The sequence below is a fragment of the Marmota flaviventris genome, chromosome 10 (genome assembly GCF_047511675.1).
Source record: "Marmota flaviventris isolate mMarFla1 chromosome 10, mMarFla1.hap1, whole genome shotgun sequence".
Taxonomy (NCBI): Eukaryota; Metazoa; Chordata; class Mammalia; order Rodentia; family Sciuridae; genus Marmota; species Marmota flaviventris.
This window is the reverse complement of record NC_092507.1, coordinates 57904276-57929120: the sequence shown is the minus strand read 5'-3', so window position 1 is coordinate 57929120 and position 24845 is coordinate 57904276. Positions and strand designations below refer to the sequence as shown.

General features: G+C 32.2%; 1 protein-coding gene across 2 annotated transcripts in view; it reads left to right on the top strand.

Annotated features, from left to right (window-relative positions):
• The window catches only part of Ankrd13c (ankyrin repeat domain 13C), a 69930-nt gene that overhangs the window by 33261 nt on the left and 11824 nt on the right, over positions 1–24845 (top strand). For both annotated transcript variants that reach the window (XM_027949522.3, XM_027949523.3), the window contains exons 3-11: positions 565–669; positions 1241–1326; positions 3500–3545; positions 6148–6214; positions 7464–7608; positions 11563–11694; positions 14736–14897; positions 19551–19630; positions 22020–22118. In XM_027949522.3, coding sequence (XP_027805323.1) covers positions 565–669; positions 1241–1326; positions 3500–3545; positions 6148–6214; positions 7464–7608; positions 11563–11694; positions 14736–14897; positions 19551–19630; positions 22020–22118 — 922 coding nt within the window. The remainder of the gene's footprint in view (positions 1–564; positions 670–1240; positions 1327–3499; positions 3546–6147; positions 6215–7463; positions 7609–11562; positions 11695–14735; positions 14898–19550; positions 19631–22019; positions 22119–24845) is intronic.

Genomic DNA, 24845 nt, shown 5'->3' with positions numbered 1-24845 from the left:
ATTTGTCCTTATGATCATGTAACATTTTGCCCTTTTTTGGGTGTTTTTTTCCAAACTAAAATATTTATAAAACTTGAAAAATAAGGCTTTATGGAAATGTTACTGATTATATTTTTTCAAAAGCACTTTTTTTCCCACTTGAAATAACGAGCTTTACATTTGACATTATAGATGTACAAATCCTCTCTTTGGTCTTATTCAGTAGTAGATACTTGGTTGTACTTTTGTACTTTATTCTTGAGGTTTGTAGTTTATATTTTAGAGGATGGAAACATTCTCAAAATACTCCAGGAAAAAAATTACTAGGAAACATAATATTTGCTTTGTAGAGCAATCCAATTTATTTTTAGGTAGTAGAATGGTGCTTTTGAATCTGGAGATTTGAAATTATTTGGTTTAGATACATAGGATATTTAAAAATTATTTAATTTTATAAAGTATAGTGTTTTACAGATTTATTGGTATTAATTTGACTTATTAAACTTCAACATGGTTTTTTATTTATCTTTAAAGTTTATCTTTAAAATTACATGATGTTTGATTATTACCATTCTTTTATTGCAGAATGTGCCCATTTACTTTTGGCTCACAATGCTCCAGTAAAGGTGAAAAATGCTCAGGGATGGAGCCCTCTGGCAGAAGCCATCAGCTATGGAGACAGACAGATGAGTAAGCAATATGAATTACTGTTGTTGATAAATATTCCAAAAATACAAAGTGAAGTATTTGAGATATTTTTCATTTAGTGTTATTTTTCCATACTACAAACCTTGAAGTTAAATCTGTAAAATTATATGTGAATTATTCATAACTTAGGAACTTGAACATTGAAAACTATACAAAAAGAATTGAGGAACCATGTTTAAAAGTATATTGTTTATAGATGGGCATGGTGGCACCCACCTGTAATACCAGGAGTTTGGGAGACTGAGACTGGAGGGTCACAAGTTCGAGGCCAACCTAGGCAACTTAGTGAGACCCTGTCTCAAAAGTAAAATAAAAACATCTGGGCATCTATTTCAGTGTTAGAGTGCCTGTTGGTTCAATCCCCAGTGTTGTTATTCTGAATAAAAGAATCCTTGAAAGTCACAAAAATCTCACAGTGGGTAAGAAACCCAGGAGCCCATAGAGTTTCTCTTCACTCTAAACTGGTTAGAAAAATCAGTATGTAAAATAAGCCAGTTGTGTTTTCTAGCCTGGCAAAAATTACTTTAATTTTTTTTCCCCATTTCAACTTTAGTTACAGCTCTTTTAAGAAAGCTTAAGCAGCAATCCAGGGAAAGTGTTGAAGAAAAACGACCTCGATTATTAAAAGCCCTGAAAGAGGTAAGCTATATTTCTTTGCGGATTTTGCACCTAAAGAGTAATTGAAAGTGTGATTTTAAGCATTTTTAATAAATTCTAAATTTTTACTGCTGGTTAAGGATTAATAAAGGGTAAGAAGCATGTTCAAATTAAGCAGTAATTGAAATAACAAAATATTGTGATTATAAGTGTAATCTAAGAAGCACCTACTTTCTTTGAATTAAGAAAATAAAGATTTATTACTTTTTAGTAAATTAGATAAGCAAGCAAAAAGGAGGTGCATCATAATTAATGGCAATAATTTTCCTTTGTGCTTTGGATTAGAAGATTCTATAATAGCTGAATATGATGCTGCTAAAAGGAGCAATTTGTGTTTTATTTATGTAACAATAAAGTTTTGTCCATGCTGTCTCAGAGTGGTTAGAGTTGATTGTGCTGGCACAGAAGAGAGAGATTTGTTTTCTGTTTTTGTTCTCTTCCTTTGTATTTTTTTTTTAATATCTTTGTTTTATTTATTTATTTTATGTAGTGTTGAGGATCAAACCCAGTGCCTCACGCATATGAGGCAAGTGCTCCACCTCTAAGTTACAACCCCAGCCCTTCTTCCTTTGTATTTTTTTTTAACTTGTTTTAATTAGTTACACATGACAGTACAGTGATCTTGACATAGCATACATTTGAATCATATGGGGTATAATTTCTCATTTTTCTGAGTGTACAGGTTACAGAATCATATTGGTCATACAGTCTCATATATATATACAGCAATAGTAATGTCTGTTTTATTCTGCTGTCCTTCCCTTTCCCCTTTCCCCTCCCCTCCCCTCCCATCACTTCTCTCTACCCAATCTAATGTGACACACTTCTTTTTTTTTTTCCCCCCTCACATCATCATACATGTATTCTGTATAACGATGAGAGTCTCCTTCCATCTTCCGTACAATTCCCCTTCTCCCTCCCTTTCCTTCCCACCTCTCTTCCCTATTTGGTGGTAATTTTCTCATGCTCTTCCTCCCTACTCCATTTTGAGTCACCCCCCCCCCCCCCCACTTATACAGAGAAGACATTCGGCATTTGTTTTTTAGGGATTGGCTAACTTCACTTAGCATAATCTGCTCTAATGCCATCCATTGCCCTGCAGATGCCATGATCTTGTTATTTTTTAGTGCTGAGTAATATTCCATTGTGTATAAATGCCACATTTTTTTTTATCCATTCATCCATTGAAGGGCATATAAGTTGGTTCCACAGTCTAGCTATTGTGAATTGTGCTGCTGTAAACATTGATGTGGCTATGTCCCTGTAGAATGCTGTTTTTAGGTCTTTTGGGTATAGTCCGAGAAGTTCCTTTGTATTTTTGATGTCTGACAGAACTGTGGGTGAAAGATAATGTGTGCTATTATGCTTTAAATAATAATCATGTTTTGATGATGATGTGATAATGGCTTGTCTTCTCTTAGGCGATGCTAATTTTTTTTTCTTTTTTTTTGAGATCTGAAGAGTTATAGAAAGAGTCAGAAAAAATGTATTTAGGTTGCAATAATATCTAGTATTAGATAAACTTCTTTCATTGTTTGAAATACAGAGGTCTAACTTGCCAGTGTTGCTATATTTGCACTACTTTACTTATATTCATACTGTTTAAATTTTTAGAGAATATTTGATTTTAATAGTTTCCTTAATAATTATAGTCTCTTTGCCGTCTAGCTTTTAGTTTGAAAAATAAAAGTTTTCTCCACAGGTCTCATATGATTAATATTTTCATATTTACTAAATCTATCACTTCATATAAAAATCTTTTCAGTTGTATTATTTTAAACCATCATGAGACAGTACACATAATCATTTTGATAGTTATTTTTAAAGTTAGTTATTTTAACGATAATGCCTATTATTATCATTTTGGTTGTGCTGACAAGTATAATATGTAATCATACAAATTTAAATGTGATAACATATTCTTATGATATGTATAGTAGTATATATTTTCCTTTGTAATTGAGTAATGCATGCTATTATGCTTTAAGTAATAATCATGTTTTGATTTTTTTGTTCTTAAACTTTTTAAATTGATTTTTTATTATTTTCTATTCTCATAGATTTATAATGGTCATAGATTAAAGCAAAATATTAAGCAAGTATAAGAACTGTTAACTACGGTGCATTTGTTAATTATTCATATTTCATTTTGCAGCTAGGTGACTTTTATCTAGAACTTCACTGGGATTTTCAAAGCTGGGGTAAGAGTATGCTGTTTTATTGTACAATATTTATTTGTGCAGAGATACAAGTGAAAAAAAATATTATAGAAATGTTATCACAACAATTTTGATACTTGTTCTGATGGAAATTATTTTTCATGACATTGAAAATAATAATTAAAAGCTCTGTGGCAATAATTAAACCAGTGTGATCAGCAGCTTTCATAATTGTTTTTAAGGTTGAAATTTTACTTAAATTTTTTTTTTTTAAATAAAAGATAGGGTTAAAAATTTGAGTAATTTAATGTAAAGAATTTTAATTTAATGCAAGGAATTTTAAAAAATATAGTCCATGAAGATTTGGATTTAATAAGCTTATTATGTTTTTAAAAGCATCTGAATTAACTTTTATATTGTAAAATTATTTGAATGCTCAGTGATACTTATCTCCCAAATAATCATAGAAATAAACCATATAGTGACAAATATATGAGGTATATTCCATTTTATATAATTTTGTATGTTATATAATGTCTGTGTATATGTATATTTATTTTTATTATTATTTTTACAATACTGGGGTGACACTTTATTACAGAGCTACACTTCAGCCCATTTATTACTTTTTATTTGAGATAGAATCTTGTTAAGTTGCCAAAGTTAGTCTCAAACTTGGGATCCTCCTGCCAAGAGTATCTGGGTTTATAGTGTATGCTACTGTGTCCTGTTCATGAAAAAGTAAATACAGCCATAAATTTGAAGATCTCCAAGTTAGACTGATCTAATGCCTGAATTTTCTCATCTGTAGAGATTCAAGTCTTGCCAGTGATCCTAAACTGGGTTGTCTCTTGAATATGTTGGCTCCTTGACTGATTATCTTCATGATGTTAGTTGTGTGAATTCTAAAATTGTCAGTTGCTGAACAAAATTGTTAAAAATTGAAATATAAATACATGTAATCACCCCTGCTTTATATTTTTATTTAGTTATTAAAATACATTATAAATTTTGCATAGTCAAATTTATGACATAACCACTGAGGTACTTATAAAAAGTGTATCATCTTTGAGAACTTGATTTTGACATATGAAAGTCAGCACATCTGTTTCATTGCTGAAAAGGATTTTAAGTTGGGTGTAGTGGCTCAGCTCCTCAGGTGACTAAGACAGGAGGATTGCAAGTTTGTAACCAGCCTCAATAATTTAGTGAGGCCTTAAGCAACCAGCAAGACCTGGGGGTGTATGTCAGTGGTAGGCCACCCTGTGTTCAATTCTCAGTACCAACAAAAAAAGAAGACAACAGTAAAGAAAAAAGATTTTAGTTGTTGAATGTCAAAACTGTATCTGATAATTAAGATATCATATGTAATTCTAAAAACTTAACCCATTGGTATCTATTTAGCTTAGACAGTTTACATTAAAAAAACCAGGAGGTAATCTGTTATTAGATTTGATGTTTAAGCCTTTTTTAGACTTTGAGAATGTTTCTTCCCTTTATCAAAACCTATTGTGTGTGTGTGTGTGTGTGTGTGTGTGTGTGTATGTATGTGTGTATGTAGAAGGGAAACCAGAAATAGGGAGAGCTAAGAAATATTGAGATCTGGGTAAATTTAATTTTGAGATAGTAGAGCATACTTACTTTTTCTCTTGTTATTTACGTTCACTTTTTGGAGAAACTAGTCCAGGATTTAATCTCAAGTTTGAAGACAAATGAACTATTCCAGCCTGAGGTTTGAGATATAGAAAACCTTTGAACTGGAGTCAGTACTGTTTTCTAAGTATTTGGCTTGGCATGATATCATATGTGTTTCCTGAGCTTCAATTTCTTCTTTTTTTAAACATGTAGATAATAGTAACTACCTATTGCTTATAAACACAAGTATACACAAACTTATATGTGCATATACATGTGTTATTGTTTGAATTTTAAGAATTTTGTGCTTCCCATTTTCTTTCATCATTTTGACATAGTAGTTTTTTATAGCCTGTGATGCAGATTTAAGTAGAATAATAGCTTTTATTTCCCCCAAAATAGCCAGTAAATAATAAAAAAAAGTCAGAATAGCTTGTGATAAAATATGAGTTATAGAAAACAACATTGTAGTATAGAAAGCTATAGGTAAATACTATGAATTCCATTTTATAGATTTTGAAATCTTTGTACAGTGAATAAATAACCAAGGCACATGTTTGGGATTCAAACTTATATTCAGCTATCTTGCTTCCATGATGTGTCTATACACATCACTTTTCTGCTATATTTACAAGTTATATTTAAAAGATCATTTAGGAACCAGATCCCTTTGTTTTAACTATTTGGGTGATTTAGTTACCATAGTGTATTGTTTACTCATCTATAATACCATGCAGTATGTATTTAAGAGTTACCTTATATGGACTCTGCTACTCTTGTATGTTTGTGGGAGAGGTAAGGACACAGTAAATAATACAGAAATTACAATTAAGTATTAGCCACTGGATGCTTTGTGTATTACATTCATTATTAATCGGAAAATGCCATTTTAAAGGAAATGATTATAATTTGGTGAATTGGTGAAATGTTTATATTAGTGTTCTTTTAATTGTAAAGTTTATAAAATGTCTCAGAATTTACTTTTTTCCTTTTGTTTTTTTAAATATAGTGCCTTTACTTTCCCGAATTCTGCCTTCTGACGCATGTAAAATATACAAACAAGGTATTAATATCAGGTAAGGTGATATGATTTTTTTTCCTTGAGTAAAAGAAAATTGAGATTTGGAGGAAACTTTTCCTCCTGTAATCCTAGCTTACATGTGCTTAATAACTTAAAAATAAATAAGATACTATAATATGTTTAATTAATTTTATTCATTTGAGACCTATTACAGACAAAAATCTTGACTTTAATCAAGATAGTTGCTTTAGCAACTAGTTTTATTCAACAACAAACTATCCAGCAGACAAACATGAAGACCATGAGATATATATATATATATATATATATATATATATATATATATATATATATATATATATATAAAATAAAATTTTGTTTATCTACATCTCTACAGATCTCCAGATTATTAATTTGGGTGTTTTAGGGGTCTCTACCTAGACTAAATACTTTGAAGGGATCATTTCATATAAACTTCTTTCTAGATGAGAAAGCTCAGAGATATCAAAAGTTTTTGTTTTGTTGATCCGTATACTTTTCTTTTTAAAGAGAGAGAGAGAGAGAATTTCTTAATATTTATTTTTTAGTTTTTGGTGAACACAACATCTTTATTTTATTTTTTATGTGGTGCTGAGGATCGAACCCAGCGCCCTGTGCATGCCAAGCGAGCGCGCTACCACTTGAGCTACATCCCCAGCCCAATCCGTATATTTTTCAGGCTGTGGAGATGTGGTCTGGGAAAGAGATTGATAGTCTGAATCTGGTAGTAGGTTAAGAGATTTGTAGTAGGTTAAAGGATTGATCAAAGTTGAAGGATGAAGTAAGGTTTAGTATCAGATGATTAAGCATAAAATGGATGTAGATCAAAAGGGTCGTTCTAAATCTAGGAATGTAGTCCATATATTTTGCTCTACCCATCTTAATACTCCGCTGAGATAGTAACGTTTTAAAGGGATCAAAGAATGTTAGGTCTCTTTTCCTTTTCTGTTTTTCCCTGTGGAAGTAACTTATTGAGGAGCTGTAACAAAGGAAATGGTAGAAAACAAAGGGAAATATTTCAGCAGTAGGGAAACACTTTTTTTCTTGATGAGTTAATGAAGTATGTATTCAGAAAAGTAAAATGTAGATAAAATGGAATATGTATTTAAATGGTTTTTAAAACTAAAATATTTTAAATTTAACTTGCTTATAGGTTTAGATTGAAATATATTAGAATCTTAGTTTGAGTTTAGAAGACATAAAACTTGTGTAATTATTAGTGAAGTTTTGTTTATCAGTTTCTCACCTACCTATATCTTTCACAGGCTTGATACAACTCTCATAGATTTCACTGACATGAAGTGCCAACGAGGGGATTTAAGCTTCATTTTCAATGGGGATGCGGCACCCTCTGAATCTTTTGTAGTATTAGACAATGAACAGAAAGTTTATCAGCGAATACACCATGAGGTGAGCTGTTGTCTTATCAATATTTTTCTAAATGGTTAAAAAAAATGTATTTAGCCAAGTGTCCATTGTAATTGCTTTAAAAGTATAAGATATAATTGAGTTGATTTATTCTCAAAGGTTCCATTTCCTTACAACTAGCCTTTTTTTTCCTCCCCATGATCTGGTCTACATTTTGACCAATCCATTAAGTCTCTTTGCTCAGAATTCACTGATTATCTCCTCAATCAATGAATTTTGATTTCTTTTAGTTCTTATTTGTAGTTTTCATTTGTTGAACCTCTGCTGTTTTTTTTTTTTCCTTCTTTTTTTTTTTGTGGTATAGGGGTATAGGGTATTGATCTCAGGGGTCCTTGACACTGAGCCACATCCCCCAACCCCATTTTGTATTTTATAGAGACAGGGACTCACTGAGTTGCTTAGTGCCTCACTTTTGCAGAGCTTGGCTTGAACTGTCGATCCTCCTGCCTCAGCCTGTCAAGCTGCTGGGATTATAGGCATGTGCTACCATGCCTGGCTTTTTGCTGTTTTACTATTTATCACTTTGATTTCTTCTAATGTTTCTGACTTTCTTTATCTCCTTAGTATGGACCCGTCTCTTGCTGTTTCTGCATTCTTTTACTCTCTTTGGCTAACCTTTTCTTTCTCTATTCCCCCTCAGCATTATCGTACCCTCTGGTATATCATCTTTTTATGTTGGTATTGCTTCACAACCAACGTTTACAAACGATATGCATCATTTTTATTTTTTGTTCCCTTTTCCTTCTATCTTCTAAAAAAGCTTTTCCAGGATCTAGGTCATTGATTTTAAGTCAACATTGTTTTTTTGAAGGGTGGCTGGGAGGGGATCACTGGTGTTTTTATTTTGTCTTATTTTTTCATCTGTGGCTCATTCTTCAGTATCTCATAGTTTAGACCTTCATATTGCTGTATCTACTTATAAGACCTTATTTACTTTGGGGTATGTGTACTACTGAAATAAATAGGTTCCTAACTGACATTATGCAATCAAGATTTAGAATGAAAGGAGAAGAAAAAAGGGTATTTCTTATAGGAGAAATAGAATGAGTAAAGTCAGAGAAACAGAAAGATCATTGTTTTCAGGGAAGGTTTCTCCTATGAAATGAGAAAGGCCTTAAAAAGACAGATAAGATAATTTAAGGTCTGCTGCAATTGGCAAGAGAATGTCACAGATTCTTAAGGTATTTTAATCAAAAAGTAATTCATGTGCATTGTTCTTGGGTATTTTACTTTTCATCTTCCACAAATATTTATCAAGGACCTAATAAAAGGCTAGACATTGCTAGGTGCTATGAATAGTATTATCATATTAATAGTGTATATCAGTTACTACCATATATTAAGTGCTAATTGACAGTGTTCAAGGATTACAAGTGCTTTACAGTTTTCCTCATAAACTTCTTACATAACCTGCCAAATAAGTTAGTATCTCCATTTTACAGGTCAGAAAATTACTTATAGCATTTAAATGAGAGCTCAAAAGATTACACAACTAACATGCAAGATGAATTGGAAAAGGGAGAAATTGAAAGCAGGGAAATTATTTGTGAATATTTTAGAGTTATTCATTGGAGAGGTGATGAGATACTAGTATAGTGAATAGTTAAATTATGACATCTATTTTTAATATGGCCATTATAGAAATTTCTAATAACTTAAATGTAGTAAATTAAGAAGAAGAAACATGGCTGTGTGTAGTGAAGCTGGCTTGAAGAATGGATGATAGCAGAATCATTGATAGGACTGGAACATTTGGAAAAGGAAATAGGCTTGGGATTTTAAAGAATTTGCATCTTGAGCCTGTTGCTAAAACCATTGTACTTGTTAGAACTTTCTCTTTATTAAATTTCTTGGAAGTATTTGCTTTTGGTTTTTGTAATTTTTGTTTTCTTTGGATTTGACCTTGGCCACTTGTTGCTATTTTCCAATTTTCCTGATTTTTTCTTTACCTACTTCTTTTTCTCTGCTTACCTTTTAGATATTGATGTATAGACTTTATTTTCTTGTCATTATTCCCTAAACAATATGGCAAAACAAATATTTACATTGCATTTGTATCAGGTATTAACACATAAAGATGGGAGGATATGCATAGATTATATGCAAATATGCTGTTTTTATACAAACTGGGTCCTGTATTGAATTCCTTGTAGCTGCTGAGGGAGTACTGTACTCTCTGTTTATGCTAATGTGCATGCATAAATAATAATTCGTCATTAATTTTGAAGGAATGTAGTTAAAAGCAGGTATTTTTCTTTTTTTAATTTTTTTTTTAAGTTGTCAATGGACTTTTACTTTATTTGTTTATATGGGGTGCTGAGAATCGAACCCAGTGCCTCACACATGCTAGGCAGTCACTCTACCACTGAACCACAACCCCAGCCCCATAAAACAGGTATTTTTCAATGATGTAGTTAGGATAGCTCTGATTTATAGAAGAATTCTGTTCCAAAAGTTTACTTGAAAAATACAGTAAAATTTGTATATAACAATGTGCTTTGTAGTGTTAGTTGCCAAGCTGATATATAAAATTCAAGTTAATTAGTAATCTATTTGAAGTATAATGTTTTGACAGTTCTTTTCAATGTATTTTATCCAAAGCTTTTCTTTAGAAAACTGTTCAGAAATAGTTTGTGTTACCCAGCAATATGTTTTTAGCTGTTATACTTAGTAGTGATATCAAGATTTTGCTCCATTATCTGTAAGGGTGGAGAAAATGATATTGTCTTAGTTCTAAGCCATTGCTATTGTTTTCTGTAGACTCAAAAATTCAGAAAGGGATCTTATCTAGGTGAAAATTAGGTGGTTGAGAAATAGAACTTCTAAGAACCATTGTTAACCCTGTGGACAGTTCTCATTCCCTAAATGCCACTCTAGTTTTTACCTAATGTTAAAAGTGTCTCTTGGCCTGTTAGGAAATAGAACCTCATCTTATACCCACACTTACTCTTCTGTACCTGATCACTTATTCTTCTGTCCCTGAAGCAAGTATAAAGGCACAAAGCTTTCTTTCATTTCTTTCTTAATCTAAAATATAATTGTTGCTTAATTAATAATACCAGCACTAGAGAATATATGGAGGATAAAACCTGAAGAAGGGCTGCTTTTTAAGTTTAGAAATCATGGACTGATATTAATGGATTCCTTTCTTTTCTGTAAGAAATACAGAAAAAGCTGAGTACGGTGGAATATACCTGTAATCCTAAAGACTCTGGAGCCTGAGTCAGGAAGATCTTAAGTTTGAGACCAGCTTTAGTAACTTAGTGAGACCCTGTCTCAAAATAAAAGAAATAAATAGGTCACAGTAATAAAAAAGCTGTCTAAAACATACTGCTATGTTATTATATATGGATTTAATTCTGAAAAGATAAGTTAAAGGCTGGGGGTGTAGCTCAGTGGCAGAGCAACCCTGGGTTTAATTCCTAATATTGCGGCCCAAAAAGAGAGAAGTAGAAAAAAGAATTTTTTTTCTTCTCCTTTCTCTTAGAACTTTTAAAAAGACTCAGATAACAGTGATAACTTTTCAAATTACCAATATTTGATCAAAGCCACGTTCATCTATATTTCAAGGAAATCTTTTATATGTGCATTTTATTTTATCTTATGTCTTTTAATTCTTAAGGTAATCTTTTAAAATAGTCCTACAGATCTAGATAGTTCTGAAATGGGTAATATTGTACTGTTTCTATTTCATATCTCTAACAGTATAAGAATATGTATTTCATGAGAATTTCTTTTAAAGATTCATAATTTGTCTTAGATAAGAGATATATGAAATTTGAACATCTAATTGTTTTTAGAATAACAGGAACTTTATATTTTTTAGAAGCTATCCTTATCATCTGTAACATTGTAAGTGTTGATATTTTCATATGTACCACTAATAACCTTTAGATAAACTTAGATTCTTATATTTAATTTTTACCAATACCCTAGGAATCAGAGATGGAAACAGAAGAAGAGGTTGACATTTTAATGAGCAGCGATATTTACTCTGCAACCTTATCAACCAAATCAATTTCTTTCACTCGTGCCCAAACTGGATGGCTTTTTCGGGAAGATAAAACAGTATGTGCAAATCTAGATTTTTAAACTTTAAAAGTTGGTATTTGATGTTGCCAAAATAATGTGACCACAATGCAGAAAGAAGTAGCTTACTGAATTGTTTTCAAGTATTTTATTCTCTGTTCTTTGAATTCAGACAGGTAATTAAAATGTTGGGTTTTGGGAGTTGGAATGTATTCTTGGAGAAGCCAAGAGAGAAAGTTTAACTCATTTGAATTCTATGTTAAGGAGAATTCTTGTCGATAACTGCTTAGTTTTTACAAGATTCCATTTTATTTCAAATTCTTATTCCATAGAGAGACCACAGTAGGGATACACTAGAGTTCATTTTTCTGAATCTGTTTTGGCCCGCACTTTTAGACTTCTAAATCATTTATTCAGTATCTGTTTTTCAATATTCTTTCTAAACTCAAAAGTAAATTATGTTTCTACAACACTGCCACTAAATTAAATCTTAGTGGAAGTTTTTACATCAGTGAATTGTAAATTTCTTTCCATAATTTTCATTGCATATGTCAGCAAGAGGTTATATAAAACTGTTCAACATATATTATGAAATATATTTATAAATTTTTATTCAAGGATAATAACTGCAACAGGAGAAGACCAAGATTAATTGTTTTCTAAAAATTATATTTTTATTATTATAGTAGAAATGAATGTGTTTACATTGGAGAAACAGAAAAATAACGTGTATTAGTTAGGATTTTTTGAGAAGCAAAATTAGCAGTAGATAGAAAGGGTAGAAGACAGGAATAGAGAGGAGGAACAGAAAGAGAGGGAGAAGGAAGAGAGAAAGAGAGGAAAAAATTGATTTATTTTAAGGAATTGGATCATTTGATTGTGGAAGCTGGCAGCCAGTCTGAAATGTGTACAGCAGCAGTCCAGCAGGCTAGAAATTAAGGTAAGAGTTGATGTTGTAGTTGAGTCAAAAATCTAAGACTGAAAACTCAGACAAAGTTTTTAAGTTTCAATTTTATAGCAGAATTGCATTTTCTTCTGGAAACCTCTGTCTTTGCCCTTAAGACCTTCAGTTATTTAGTATTAATTACACCTATAAAATACTTTCATAATATTTTGAATGGCTGGCACCTGGGCACCTTACCCTAGCCAAATTATCATAAAATTAACCACCATACAACTTGGTATATAGTTGAAAATTCTCCCTTGACGACTCCCCATAATCCCTAAACCCCTTACTGAAGGTTATCTGTATACACCCTAACCTTTTTTTGTTTTCACACATTGATATGTACCCATAGTAGTTTGTAGCTTTTTATTTAGATGTTTGGTTTCATATAAAGTGTCATTAATATTTATTGTTTTGCAACTGGATTTTTTCACTCTTTAGAATGTGAAAAAAGCCTTATTTTTACAGGTAGTACTACTTCATTCTTTTTAGCAACTGCATAGTATTTATAATATGGATATAATGTGACTTGTTTATCCAGTTGTATTTTTGGACATGTATTTCCATCCAGTTTTCTACTGTTATGAATGATGTGTCACTATTCTTTTACATGAACTTTGCATTGTCAGTTATAGGCAACAAGATATGAAATGGCTACATTAAAATTTTTATTGATATAATTTACATTTAATAAATAAATACTTTTATATGGCTTCAAAAACGGGTAATTAGGGTTGGGGTTGTGGCTCAGTGGTAGAGCGCTTGCCTAGCATGCATGAGGCACTGTGTTTGATTCCCAGTACCACATAAAAATAAACAAATAAAATAAAGGTATTGTGTATATCTACAACTAAAAATATATTAAAAAAAAAAAAAACTAGGTAATTACTACCCAATCACAGATAAAATTCTAACTGAGCTTTAGGCTCATCAATTTCCTTTCTGTTTGGCAACAAATGGCAATATAGGATTCCATGCTGTGAGATCCTACATTGCAATCCATTTGTTGGTTTGAAGTCTTATTTATACTCTGTTCTTCTGGACAGAATTAGATGGATCACTTCAAGAGAAGATAAAAATTGAAACTGCTATTCATCTAGTATTACTGCTAAGCAGCTCAAAGCTCTTGAACAGCGTCTAGGTGATCTTCTTTAATCTTTGACAGGTAAGGAGGGAGTCAGTAATCCTTATGGTTCCCATTTTGTAGGTAGAAACTGGTGAAAAGTGCTTTGCTTTATAATGTAAGTAAGGAGCCACTGAAGCAAGGTAGACCTGGAAACAACACTTAAGCTCCTAGCTTTGGAAATCAGAAAACAGCAGCAAGGTGGAGATTATTTGATTTGCATGTAGGTAGAAATGGGAAGCTTGTTTTTAATAAGTTATTGTTTTTTTTTTTTTCTTCCCAAAATAAGGTATTTCAAGCTCTAACCAACTCTGGTTTGAAAAAAGGTTAATATTAAAGGTAAATAAAAAAGGTGAAGGTTAATATTAAAAGGATTAGGAAGGCTTCATTGAAATAACCCTTCCTTACTTGTCTTTAATGTCACTTGAGTTTTCCTATCCCCAGTTATAATTTAAACAATTATATTTGTAACCAAAGCTATTCTGTTATTTTTTGAAAGCAGCCAGCTGCTATAACATGACGTTTGATTCTGTTAGATAATAGAAAATTTGAATAGATCATTAATTCTAATTGTACTAGATTCCTATGTGAATTAAACTGTTTATTTTAATTCCACTTTTTTTTTCTATCTATAAAATGGGAACAGTATTATCCCTGACCCCTCCTTGTTACTTATGATATTTAATTGTTGGCTTGATAAAGTTTTTCAGATAGCTTTGTGCTACTTGGGAGTCGATTATAAAGAAATATTATGTGATATTTTTGTTTAGATTTAACTCATTTGCAGATTAAGTACCACATATCTTTGTACATTTAAAATTTTCCTTTATAAAATAGAAATGCATAATTTAAAACATTTTTAATTTAATAGTATAATTTATACTAAAGGAATATTCATTTTCACCTACATATTGCACATATGTGGAAAAATATGTATAATATATGAAACTTTGAATATAAGACAAATTTATTTTAAGTTTTATTATTTTGGAATATTTGATTTTATTTTAGGAAAGAGTAGGAAACTTTTTGGCAGACTTTTATCTGGTGAATGGACTTGTTTTAGAATCAAGGAAAAGAAGAGAACATCTCAGTGAAGAGGATATCCTTCGAAATAAGGCCATCATGGAGAGTTTGAGCAAAGGTGGAAACATAATGGAACAGAATTTTGAGGTATAATTTTTACTACTTCTAATTTATAGTTTTCTAAGGAGAGAGGGGATAGACTTCATTCCTTGCATTTATATAAATATATTCACAGGTTTTGTTCATTATGTATTACCTTTTATTTTTTTGTGAGTCTTAATATTTTTATGTTATTAGCATGAAAAAGAAAAGGAAAGAAGGTGACCTTTGGTGTTTTCCTGAGTCTGTACTTGGTCCTTGATTCTTCTTTAATAAGAAGATAAAATCATTTTGTAAGCATTAAACTCAAGTGTTAAATTTTATTCCATTTTCCCTTACATATAGTCTTCTGATTCACCCATATCTGCCATCCATTTTATGAAGTCATCAGTAGCCTATACTATCCCACAAATTTTATTCAGCATCTGTTTATTGAAAGCATGTATATACAGTCATGTGACAGTAAAGAAAGGGGAGGGGAAATTAGGAAATAAAAAGATACATGAAATATAGTAACTGATCATCTTATATCCTAATAAGAAGAATTGGATGAATTTTTTTTTTTTTTTTGAAAATATTAAGATTTACAAGTAATTATAGAATACTACAAAAAAATTCTTGGATACACTTCATTAAGATTCCCCAAGTAGTAATATTTAGTTACATTTAAATAGTACTGTTCTTAAAACTGCAGGATAAGGGACTCCTTTACTAATGTTACAATATTTATTTAGTGGGCCATTCTGACTTTTTTTTTAAAATCAGTGACTAAGAAGTGATAGAAAAAAGTCATACCTTACCATACATGATAAGACATTATTACTTTATGAAACAATAGTTTCAAGGTTGTATGTGTTGTGTTAACATTTCTATGCATGAATGTTAGGTTGTAGTGTAAATGGAGTCACACTCATAAGAGGATTAAAAGGTATTACAAGAAGACTTGAATTCCATGAATATTTAGTTCTTCTCCTATGGTATTGTTCCAGATGGACAAATTTTCCAGAATAGTATGCCAAGTTCCAGCTAATAGTGTATGTATATGCCAGGAAAATATTTTAATGTTTAGAAGGTTCATGTGGTGAGTGAGTCAACCATAGTTTGAGTTCAATATATAAAGTGTTTAAGTTAAAGTTGTGATGATGCCAGTTTAGTGTGAATCTGACTCCTTCCTGCCAGATCCTGCTTTTGCTCCTCATTTTTCTTCTTGCCTTGAATTAGAGCCTCTTTTCATTCATTTATTGATCTCTTGATTAGTAGGCAATGCATATATGCTCAGGAGATAAAAATAAAGATAAATAGAGGGAGTAGTCTTTGACAAAGCTACCACCCTCTCCCATTGTTGACCAGACAAAAAAGACCATGACTCTTCAAATTTGTGTTGTGGTTTAAATTTCATGAGGAGTTCTTCTAATAAATAAATTTGTTGTAATTATTGCTACTTTTGTTTAATATTGGCAACAAACCATTTTGGGGTGATTATATGGAACAAGATTATTATGGAAGCGCAGTTAATAGGTCATTTACCAGTTGTTTCTGATGGTCTCATTTATGCTTATTTATTTATTTGTGTAGCAGTGCTGTGGATTGAATCACTGGGCACATGTTAGGAAAGTGCGCTATGCCTAAGCCTAAATGCTTTACCTTTACCCCTACATGCCCAGCCCTTATTATGATTTATATCAACTAAATTTCAAACTGCTAATCAGAAATTAAACAGTTCCATAGCACCATGAACTTTTTGGGTTCTTTTTTTTTTTTTTTTTTTTGGTGTGTGCTTGTGTAGTACAGGGATTAAACACAGAATTGTTCTACTTCAGAGCTACATCCCCAGCCCTTTTTAAATTTTATTTTGAGACACAGTCTCACTGAGTTGCAGGTGCTAACCTGGAAATTTGTGTCTCAGCCTTCCAAAGTCACTGAGATTAAAGGCCTGTGCTACTAGTGCCCAGCTGTAGTTCTTTATGCGTATTTAAATTCAGTCTGTCAATTTCTACAAAAGATGAAACATTTGGTGAGCTTTTGACTAGGTTAGTGTTGAATCTATAGATAAATCAATTGCTATAAAAAAGCTTGTTTGGATTTTTTGAATTTTTAAAAAATTAAACATTGTACTTTTTTGTTGTTGTTGTTGTTGTTTTTGGTGGTCCTAGTGCTAACCTAAGGCCTTATGCATGCCAGGCAAGTCTGTGCCATTACATGCCCAGTCCCAAGCTTTTGCTTTGTGTTTGGTTTTTGTTTAGATTACATTATTTTTTGTTTTTATTGGTGTGTTATAATTATTCATGAAAGTGGAAATCCTTACATATTTGTACATATACATAATAGAGCAATAAAATTTGGTCAGTTTTGTGGCCTAGTAACCAAGCTTTGTATTTTAAGATAATTGTACATATAGGTATAAGAAGTAATATAGAGATTTGTGTATGCTCCACCCAGTTTCCTCTAATGGTAACATCTAGCAAAACAGTAGTAAAAGATTTCAACCAGGATGTTGGAATTCATAGTCAAGACATAGACTATTTCTATTACTACAGGATCCCTCATATTCCTCTTTTTATAGTGATACCTCCTGCTCACTTTTCCTCTCACTGTCCCTTACTCCTGTCAACCACTAATCTGTTCCTCCTTTTTTTAAGGTTGTTAATTTAAGGATGTTCTGTAAATGGAATCATATCCTAATAGGTAACCCTTTGAAATTGCCTTTGCCTTCCACTTAATATAATTCCCTGGTAATTTATCCAAGTTGTATCAATAGTTTGTTGCTTTCATTGCTGAGTAGCATGGTACTACTGAAGTAGAATTGTTCTACTTTAGAGCTACATACCCAGCCCTTCTTAAATTTTATTTTGAGACATGGTCTCACTGAGTTGCGGGTGCTAACCTGGAACTTTCTGTCTCAGCCTTCCAAAGTCACTGAGATTATAGGCCTGTGCTACCAGTGTCCAGTTGTAGTTCTTTATGCGTTTTTAAATTCAATCTGTCAATTTCTACAAAAGATGAAACATTTGGTGAGCTTTTGACTAGGATGGTACTCAGCAATGAGTATCACAGTTTATTTAACCATTCAGCTGTTGAAGATCTGGGCTGTTTTCAATTTTTTGGCTATTATAAATTAAGCTGCTGTAAATATTCACATGTAGTTTTTTTTTTTTTTTCATTTTTCATTTGTTGTTGTTTTTTTTTTAGTTATACATGACAGTAGATGTATTTTGACATAACTATGCATATGTGAAGTGTAATTTCCCATTCTTGTGGTTGTACATGATATAAATAAACAAGTTGTGTATTTATATATGAACATAGGAAAGTTATGTCCAATTCATTCTACTGTCTTTCCTATTTCCATCCCTCCTCCCTTCCCTTCATTCCCTTTGTCTAATCCAGTGAACTTCCATTCTTCCCTTCTCCCACCCTTATTGTATGTTAGCATCCACTTATCAGAGAGAACAGTCAGCCTTTGGTTCTTTGGGATTAACTTTTTTTCACTTAGCATTATTGTCTCCAGATTTATCCTTTATGGCAAATACCATAATTTCATTCTTCTTTTTGACTAATAGTCCATGGTGTATATACCATATTTTCTTTATCCATTCATCTGTTGAACAGCACTTAAGTTGGTTCCATAGCTACTGTGAATTGAGCTGCCGTAAATATTGATGTGGCTGCATTACTGTAGTATGCTGATTTTACATGTAGGTTTTTGTGTGAACATAATTCTCTATTTCTTTGGGGTACATGCCTAAGAGTGAAGTTGCTGTGTCATATGGTAATTTAGTTTTATAAGAAAACTGCCAAAATGTTTTCTGGCTTCTGTTTTCATCAGCAGTTTATGAATCATCCAGTTTTTCAGATCCTTGTTTGTGTGTGTGTGTGTGTGTATTTTTTTTTTTTTTTTTGGTATCACCCATTCTGACAGTGTACAGTGCTACCTCATTGTGATTCTAATTGTATTTTCCTAATGCCTAGGGATATTGAATATTCTTCTTTTGATGTGCTTATTTTCCACTTGTATTTGTTTTTCAGTGACAAGTGTTCCTTTCTTTTGCCCATTTTCTAATTGGATTATTTATTTTTCTGTTGATTTTTTTTTTTTTTTTGTATTGGTTATTGAACCTAGCACACTTTACCACAGAAGTACATTCCCAAAGATGCAAGATCTTTCTTAGTTGCTGAGGCTAGGCATTATCTTCCTGTCTCAGCCTCCTGAGTTGCTGAGATTTTACAGGCATGTGCCACTGTGCCCTGAAGGGAAATTAATGTTTAAAGAAATTAAACTTGTGTTCTACCACTGAGCCACAGAAACATTTTAGATGATTGAAACGTTGAGTGAATGGTATTAATACTTTGATACTAGTATTCATTAGAAAAAAATTAGTAATATTTCTATTAGAGCTTGAATCACCAGGGTACTGACTTGGTCCTGGAAGGAACCTCTTTAAGTATTATATTGAAGAAATTAAGGAGATTGATGATTTTAAATAATACAATGTGTGTATGTGTGTGTGTGTGTGTGTGTGTGTGTGTGTGTTATTCCAGTGCTGGGATAGAATCCAGGGCCTCTGGTATGCTAACAGGTGCTCTCTAACCCTAGCACCCAGTTTACTATATGTTTTAATTTTATATTTTAAACATTTAACATTTTTCTTTTTTCACCCAGCCTCCTCCCCTTCTCTTTATTTCTCTTTTATATTTTGGCAGCCTGTTCGAAGACAGTCCCTTACCCCTCCTCCTCAGAACACTATTACATGGGAAGAATATATATCTGCTGAAAATGGAAAGTAGGTGGATTTTTATGTTTTCTTTGGTTTTTAGAAAGAATAATTTGTAAAAACAGAATGTGTGACTAGGTATAAAAATTTATTTTAGAGAGATAATTATTAATATATTGTTTGAAGCAGTGTTTTTTAACTTAGAAAATCATGAGGAAGAATATACTGAATCATGTATACTCTAGATTGTAGAGCCTTCTTTCTACATTCCTCCTGCCAATTTGTCCATCCCCCACTGCCCACCCACCCCCCAAAAAACTGTAGTATTTGTTTTAAGGAAATATATATAGGGAACTGCACAATGTTGTTTCTTATTTGAAATTTTCCTTTGTATGATGAACTTTTGTGTTTAGTCATTGCCCTGATTCTTTAGCATGGTGTATAATTCATTATTTGTGTCCTGTTTGCCTTTCCAAACTTATCTTCTATTATTACCTTTTTGCTTCAACTTATACTAGACCTTTGCTGCTGGGTGTTGTAGTGCATGCCTGCAATCCCAGCAATTCATAGGTTGAGGCAAGAGGATTGCAAGTTCAAGACCCACCTGGGCAACTTAGTAAGACCCTGTCTCGAAATGAAAACAGAAAGTGGGGCGTGATGATGCACTGCTTTAATCCCAATGGCTAGGGAAGCTGAGGCATGAGGATGGAAGGTTCGAAGCCAGCCTCAGCAATTTAGCGAGACTGTAAGCAACCTAGTGAGATCTTGTCTCAAAATTAAAAATAAATAAAAAGGACTGAGCATGTGTTTCAGTGGTTAAGCACCCTGGATTTAATCCCTTAAAAATATATATATGTATGTATGTATGTATGTGTATATATATTTCCCCTAAAATAAATAAATAAAAATGAAAATAAAAAGGACTGAGTATGTAGCACCGTGGTAGATAGAGCACCCCTGGATTAACTCCCCAGTACTGCAAAAAAAAAAAAAAAAAAGAAAAAAAATCTTTGTTTTCTATTATATTACCAGTACTTAGTACAGTAATTAACCTAACTTGTATTCAGTATGTATTTATATATTAAAAGAGTGATGAATGGATAAAGAAAGTGTCACCTACCTCCATGCTTAGAAGCCATCATCATTTTGACATTCTTATTAAAAGGCTTCTTTGTACCTTTTCTGTCTGCTCCATAATGTTTCTGTCTGAATAGTCTATAGTGTTTAACATATTTTATGAGAAGCCATTAGTTTGAACTAGCCTCTCACAGTAGGCTCCAGAAGATCACACAAACTCAAGAGTATAGTTACTTTTGCTATATGCCACCTAATCAAATTGAACTTTGAAAAAATAACTGAGGAAATTCCAGGCAACCTGAGTTAATGTAAAATAGGAAAGTCCCCGTTGTTTAAACCCTGTAAGGAAAATAGCTTTGAAACTATCAATCTACCTTTTGTCTTGCTTTCTTTTGCACATTTGTGTCTATAAAACCAAACTCTGCTCAGCTTGTTACCAAACTGCACAAGATTCCACCAGTGGAGGAAGATATTAGGCGAAATACTCTCTGTTCCATGAATATTTGGTCCAATTGGTGGGAAAATAATTTTATTCAAAGCCAGTTTTGAAGGGAGATGGAAGAAACTTGTTTCAAAAGTTCCAATTTTGAAATTCCTAAAAATTAGCAGAATTTGAGAGGAGGCAACTATAGTTTAGTGAGACAAAAGGTGTGAAATATACCTACATAGATTTAGTTAGTCTGTGTTCCACAGGAAGGGGTGCATTAGGACAAAAGGCAGTAGTTTCTGAGTCTGCGGCTAAAAGGAGTTTCACAGATTTTGCCTCCTTTGGAGTTCCTGGAGCCTCCTTATCACATCAAAAAGAGTCCATATATACTGGGGCCAGCAGCCAGCATCTGTATCTTCTTGGGATTGGAGTGGGTGGGGAGTGGTCTTCCAAATACTATTTTAGGCTCATCGGAGTGCTCATGCTTGCATGTGGGGTCCAGGGAGGCAAATTAGATCTTTAAACTAAAGTTGGTATACTTTTGTCTTTTGACAGTATTTACTATAGAATTCTTTATTCTTCTTAAGACCTCTTATTCATAAAGGCTGAGACTGTAGTAGACAGTAAAGGAAACTGAATTGAGTAAGGGATTTTAAAGTTATGCAATAATACTTTTAAAAATTGTTTTTCTAGCGGTTGTCTTCCATAAAATAGTGATTATTAAAATTCAGTTATATTCAATTTGCAATTAATTGAGGTCTAGTAATTTTTTCTGAACTTTTAGTCTTTGCTGTATTCTTTTTGTTACCCTTATCCCATTTCTTATACATCTTATTCTCTTTTAGCATTATATTATTTCTGTAGACAGTAAGAAAAATTGAATTAATAGTGAATGTCATTTGGAATAAGTTTCCTAATATTTTCTTTTTCTCTCCCTGTAACCTCCCATTTTAGAGCTCCGCATCTGGGTAGAGAGCTGGTGTGCAAAGAGAGTAAGAAAACCTTTAAAGCCACCATAGCCATGAGCCAGGAATTTCCCTTAGGGATTGAGTCGTAAGTTTGTTATTAATTATACATGTTTATAAAGAGAGCTATTAAACCCTAAAGGCTGTAATAATATTTGCATTTGATTGTTGAGTTTGAGGACTTTGAAATGTAAAAGCAAATAGCCATTGCCTTGATCTGTGTAAACCTTTAGAAATTTTTTGGTGACAAAGTATTAATATTTTTATTATTTTCTCCAGATAAATTATTCAATAGTTTAAAAAAGTTATTGAAGTAATACATGAATAAGTTTAAAAGGATGGAAGTTTATAGACCAAAAAATGGTAATTCTTTTACCATATTTATAGTTAATAACTAATGTATTTTTGTTCAGACTTTTGTTTTGCGTTTTTTTATTAAAATGGGAAATTGTCCACATTTTGTTCTATGAGTTCCTTTATCTCTTTTAAAGTGAGTGCATTGAGTTCTTAATCGCATTTTTGTCGTCTTATTTTTTTTCCTTCTTTCTTGGTATTTTCATAGTATTGTTTTACTGCCATTTATTTTTATCATTCTCCTATTTGTAGACATTTTGTTTTTAGTTTGTCACTATTATAAATATTTCATTTTGTTTGAATATATCCTTTAGTTTGTCACTATTATAAATATTTCATTTTGTTTGAATATATCCTTAAATCTGCACTCACCAGATGCTTCTTAAAAAAAAAAATCTAATTTGGATACATGGGAGAAATGGGATGTGGGTAGCTACAGGTCCACTTTTTAAAAAAAATTATTTTAAAGTTGTTGATAGACCTTTATTTATTTATATGTGGTGCTGAGAATCGAACCCAGTGCCTCACACATACCAGGAAAGTGTGCTACCACTGAGCCATAACCCCAAGCCCTACAGCCCACTCTTGATGGAATTGTTACTTTAAGCTTTAGTAAGTGGAATGGCTATTTTTCTTCCTCGTTTCTTGCCCTTCCAGTCTGATCCAACACACCAAAAAGCAAACAAAACAAAACAAAACAAAAAACCTGGCTTAATACATGAAAAATTTTTTTCTTGGAGAACTTAGTAGGACCCATATTTTTCAACAGTCTGTACATAGAGCATACTCCCTGATTTTTGTCCTATATGTAAACTTTAGAAAAATGTGAGAAGGAATTAACCACATGTACAAGTCGGTCATAATACATTATATCTAGGACCCAGTGACTCCATGATGTATCAGTTTTATAGTCTATGAACGATTGAAGAAGAAAATGTAGCTAATTTTCTGATGACATCAATTTTAGGAATTATCCAAATTTCAGAAATGTTTTGTGAAGAAATTGGGTTTCTTACTGAGATAAGATGTGTCAGTTGTAACCACTATTCCTGAAAAAAAGTAAAATAAGGAATACTACTTTCAAAAGCCATACAACGAAATCATTCCAAAATTAAACACAGGTAAAGGGACCAAAGAAAATTTTCTGTAAATACTATGGAAAAACATAAAAGACATGAAATCAACATACTAGACCACTCTAAGATGAGGTGAAAGAATAGAATGAAATGAAAAGGAGATTGTAAAGCTAAAGAGAAATTGATTGAGCATAAAACAACACTATTACAAATAAACATATTAGAAACAACAATAAAAGAGTAGAGGTGACTGAAATTTTGACAGGTTACAATGAATGTAAGAAAACATAAAATGAGTTAAAGAAAACAGTAGATTTGGAGGACAAAGATGATTCAACATAAGAATCATTGGTGTTCCCTTTAAATAAAAAATCTTCAAAATGTAGCTGAAACAATATTCAAAATATTATAGAAGAATATTTCTCTGTAACAAAGAACTGAATCTGTAAGATAAACATTAAGTTATAAGAAAAATGAATCATCAGTAACAAAAATTATCCGATTAAACTATTGAACTTCAATTGTTAATAAAGTAATTGAGAGGCATCAAGACAGAAAATGGGTAAAGTCAGCCTGGTCTTACATCTCCCCACCCCCAAATTTTTGACATTTATAAAAAAAAGCAAAGTGTAATCTGATAGTATTTCTAGCTGTCACTTATATGCAATGCAACTGAAGATATTCTCAGACACAAAAAAATTTAAGGAGTATAGTAGCTATAGGCCTTTGTTGAAAGAAAAATACTACTACTTGAAAATGAAATCCCAAGATGGGCAGAGTGGCACATGTCTATAATCCCAGTGACTTGGGAGTCTGAGGCAGGAGGATCACAAGTTCAAGGCCAGTGAGACCCTATCTCAAAATAAAATGAAAAAAAGCGGGCTGGGGAGATGATTCAGTTGGTAGAGTGCTTGCCTCACACGCACAAGGCCCTGGATTCAATCTCCAGCAACAACAACAACAAAAGGAAAAAAAAAAAAAAAAAGGAAGAAAGAAAGGATTGGGCATGTACTCAAAAGTAGAATGAGTTTTATCCCCAGTACTGCCCTGCCCCATCCCCCAAAATACCAGAAAGAAAGCCATTTAACCAGAAAATGAAAGGAGAAATTGTAATATAGTGAGTAGTGAGATACAGAATTCTAAGAGGTGTGAAATTGTAAGTCAGAGGGAAAAGATAGATAATCTGAAACATATGAGTGAAATTTCCCTTTAAAGACAAAAACACTATTTATCAAATAGGCAAGAATTGAAGGAATATTAAGCACACAAGAGCCATTCACACATAATTGATAGACACTTATTAAAGAACTCAGTAATTTGTAGACTTCAGCAAGGAAACAATAAGTCTGTAATCCATTTAAATAAGGACCTAATATCAAACAACT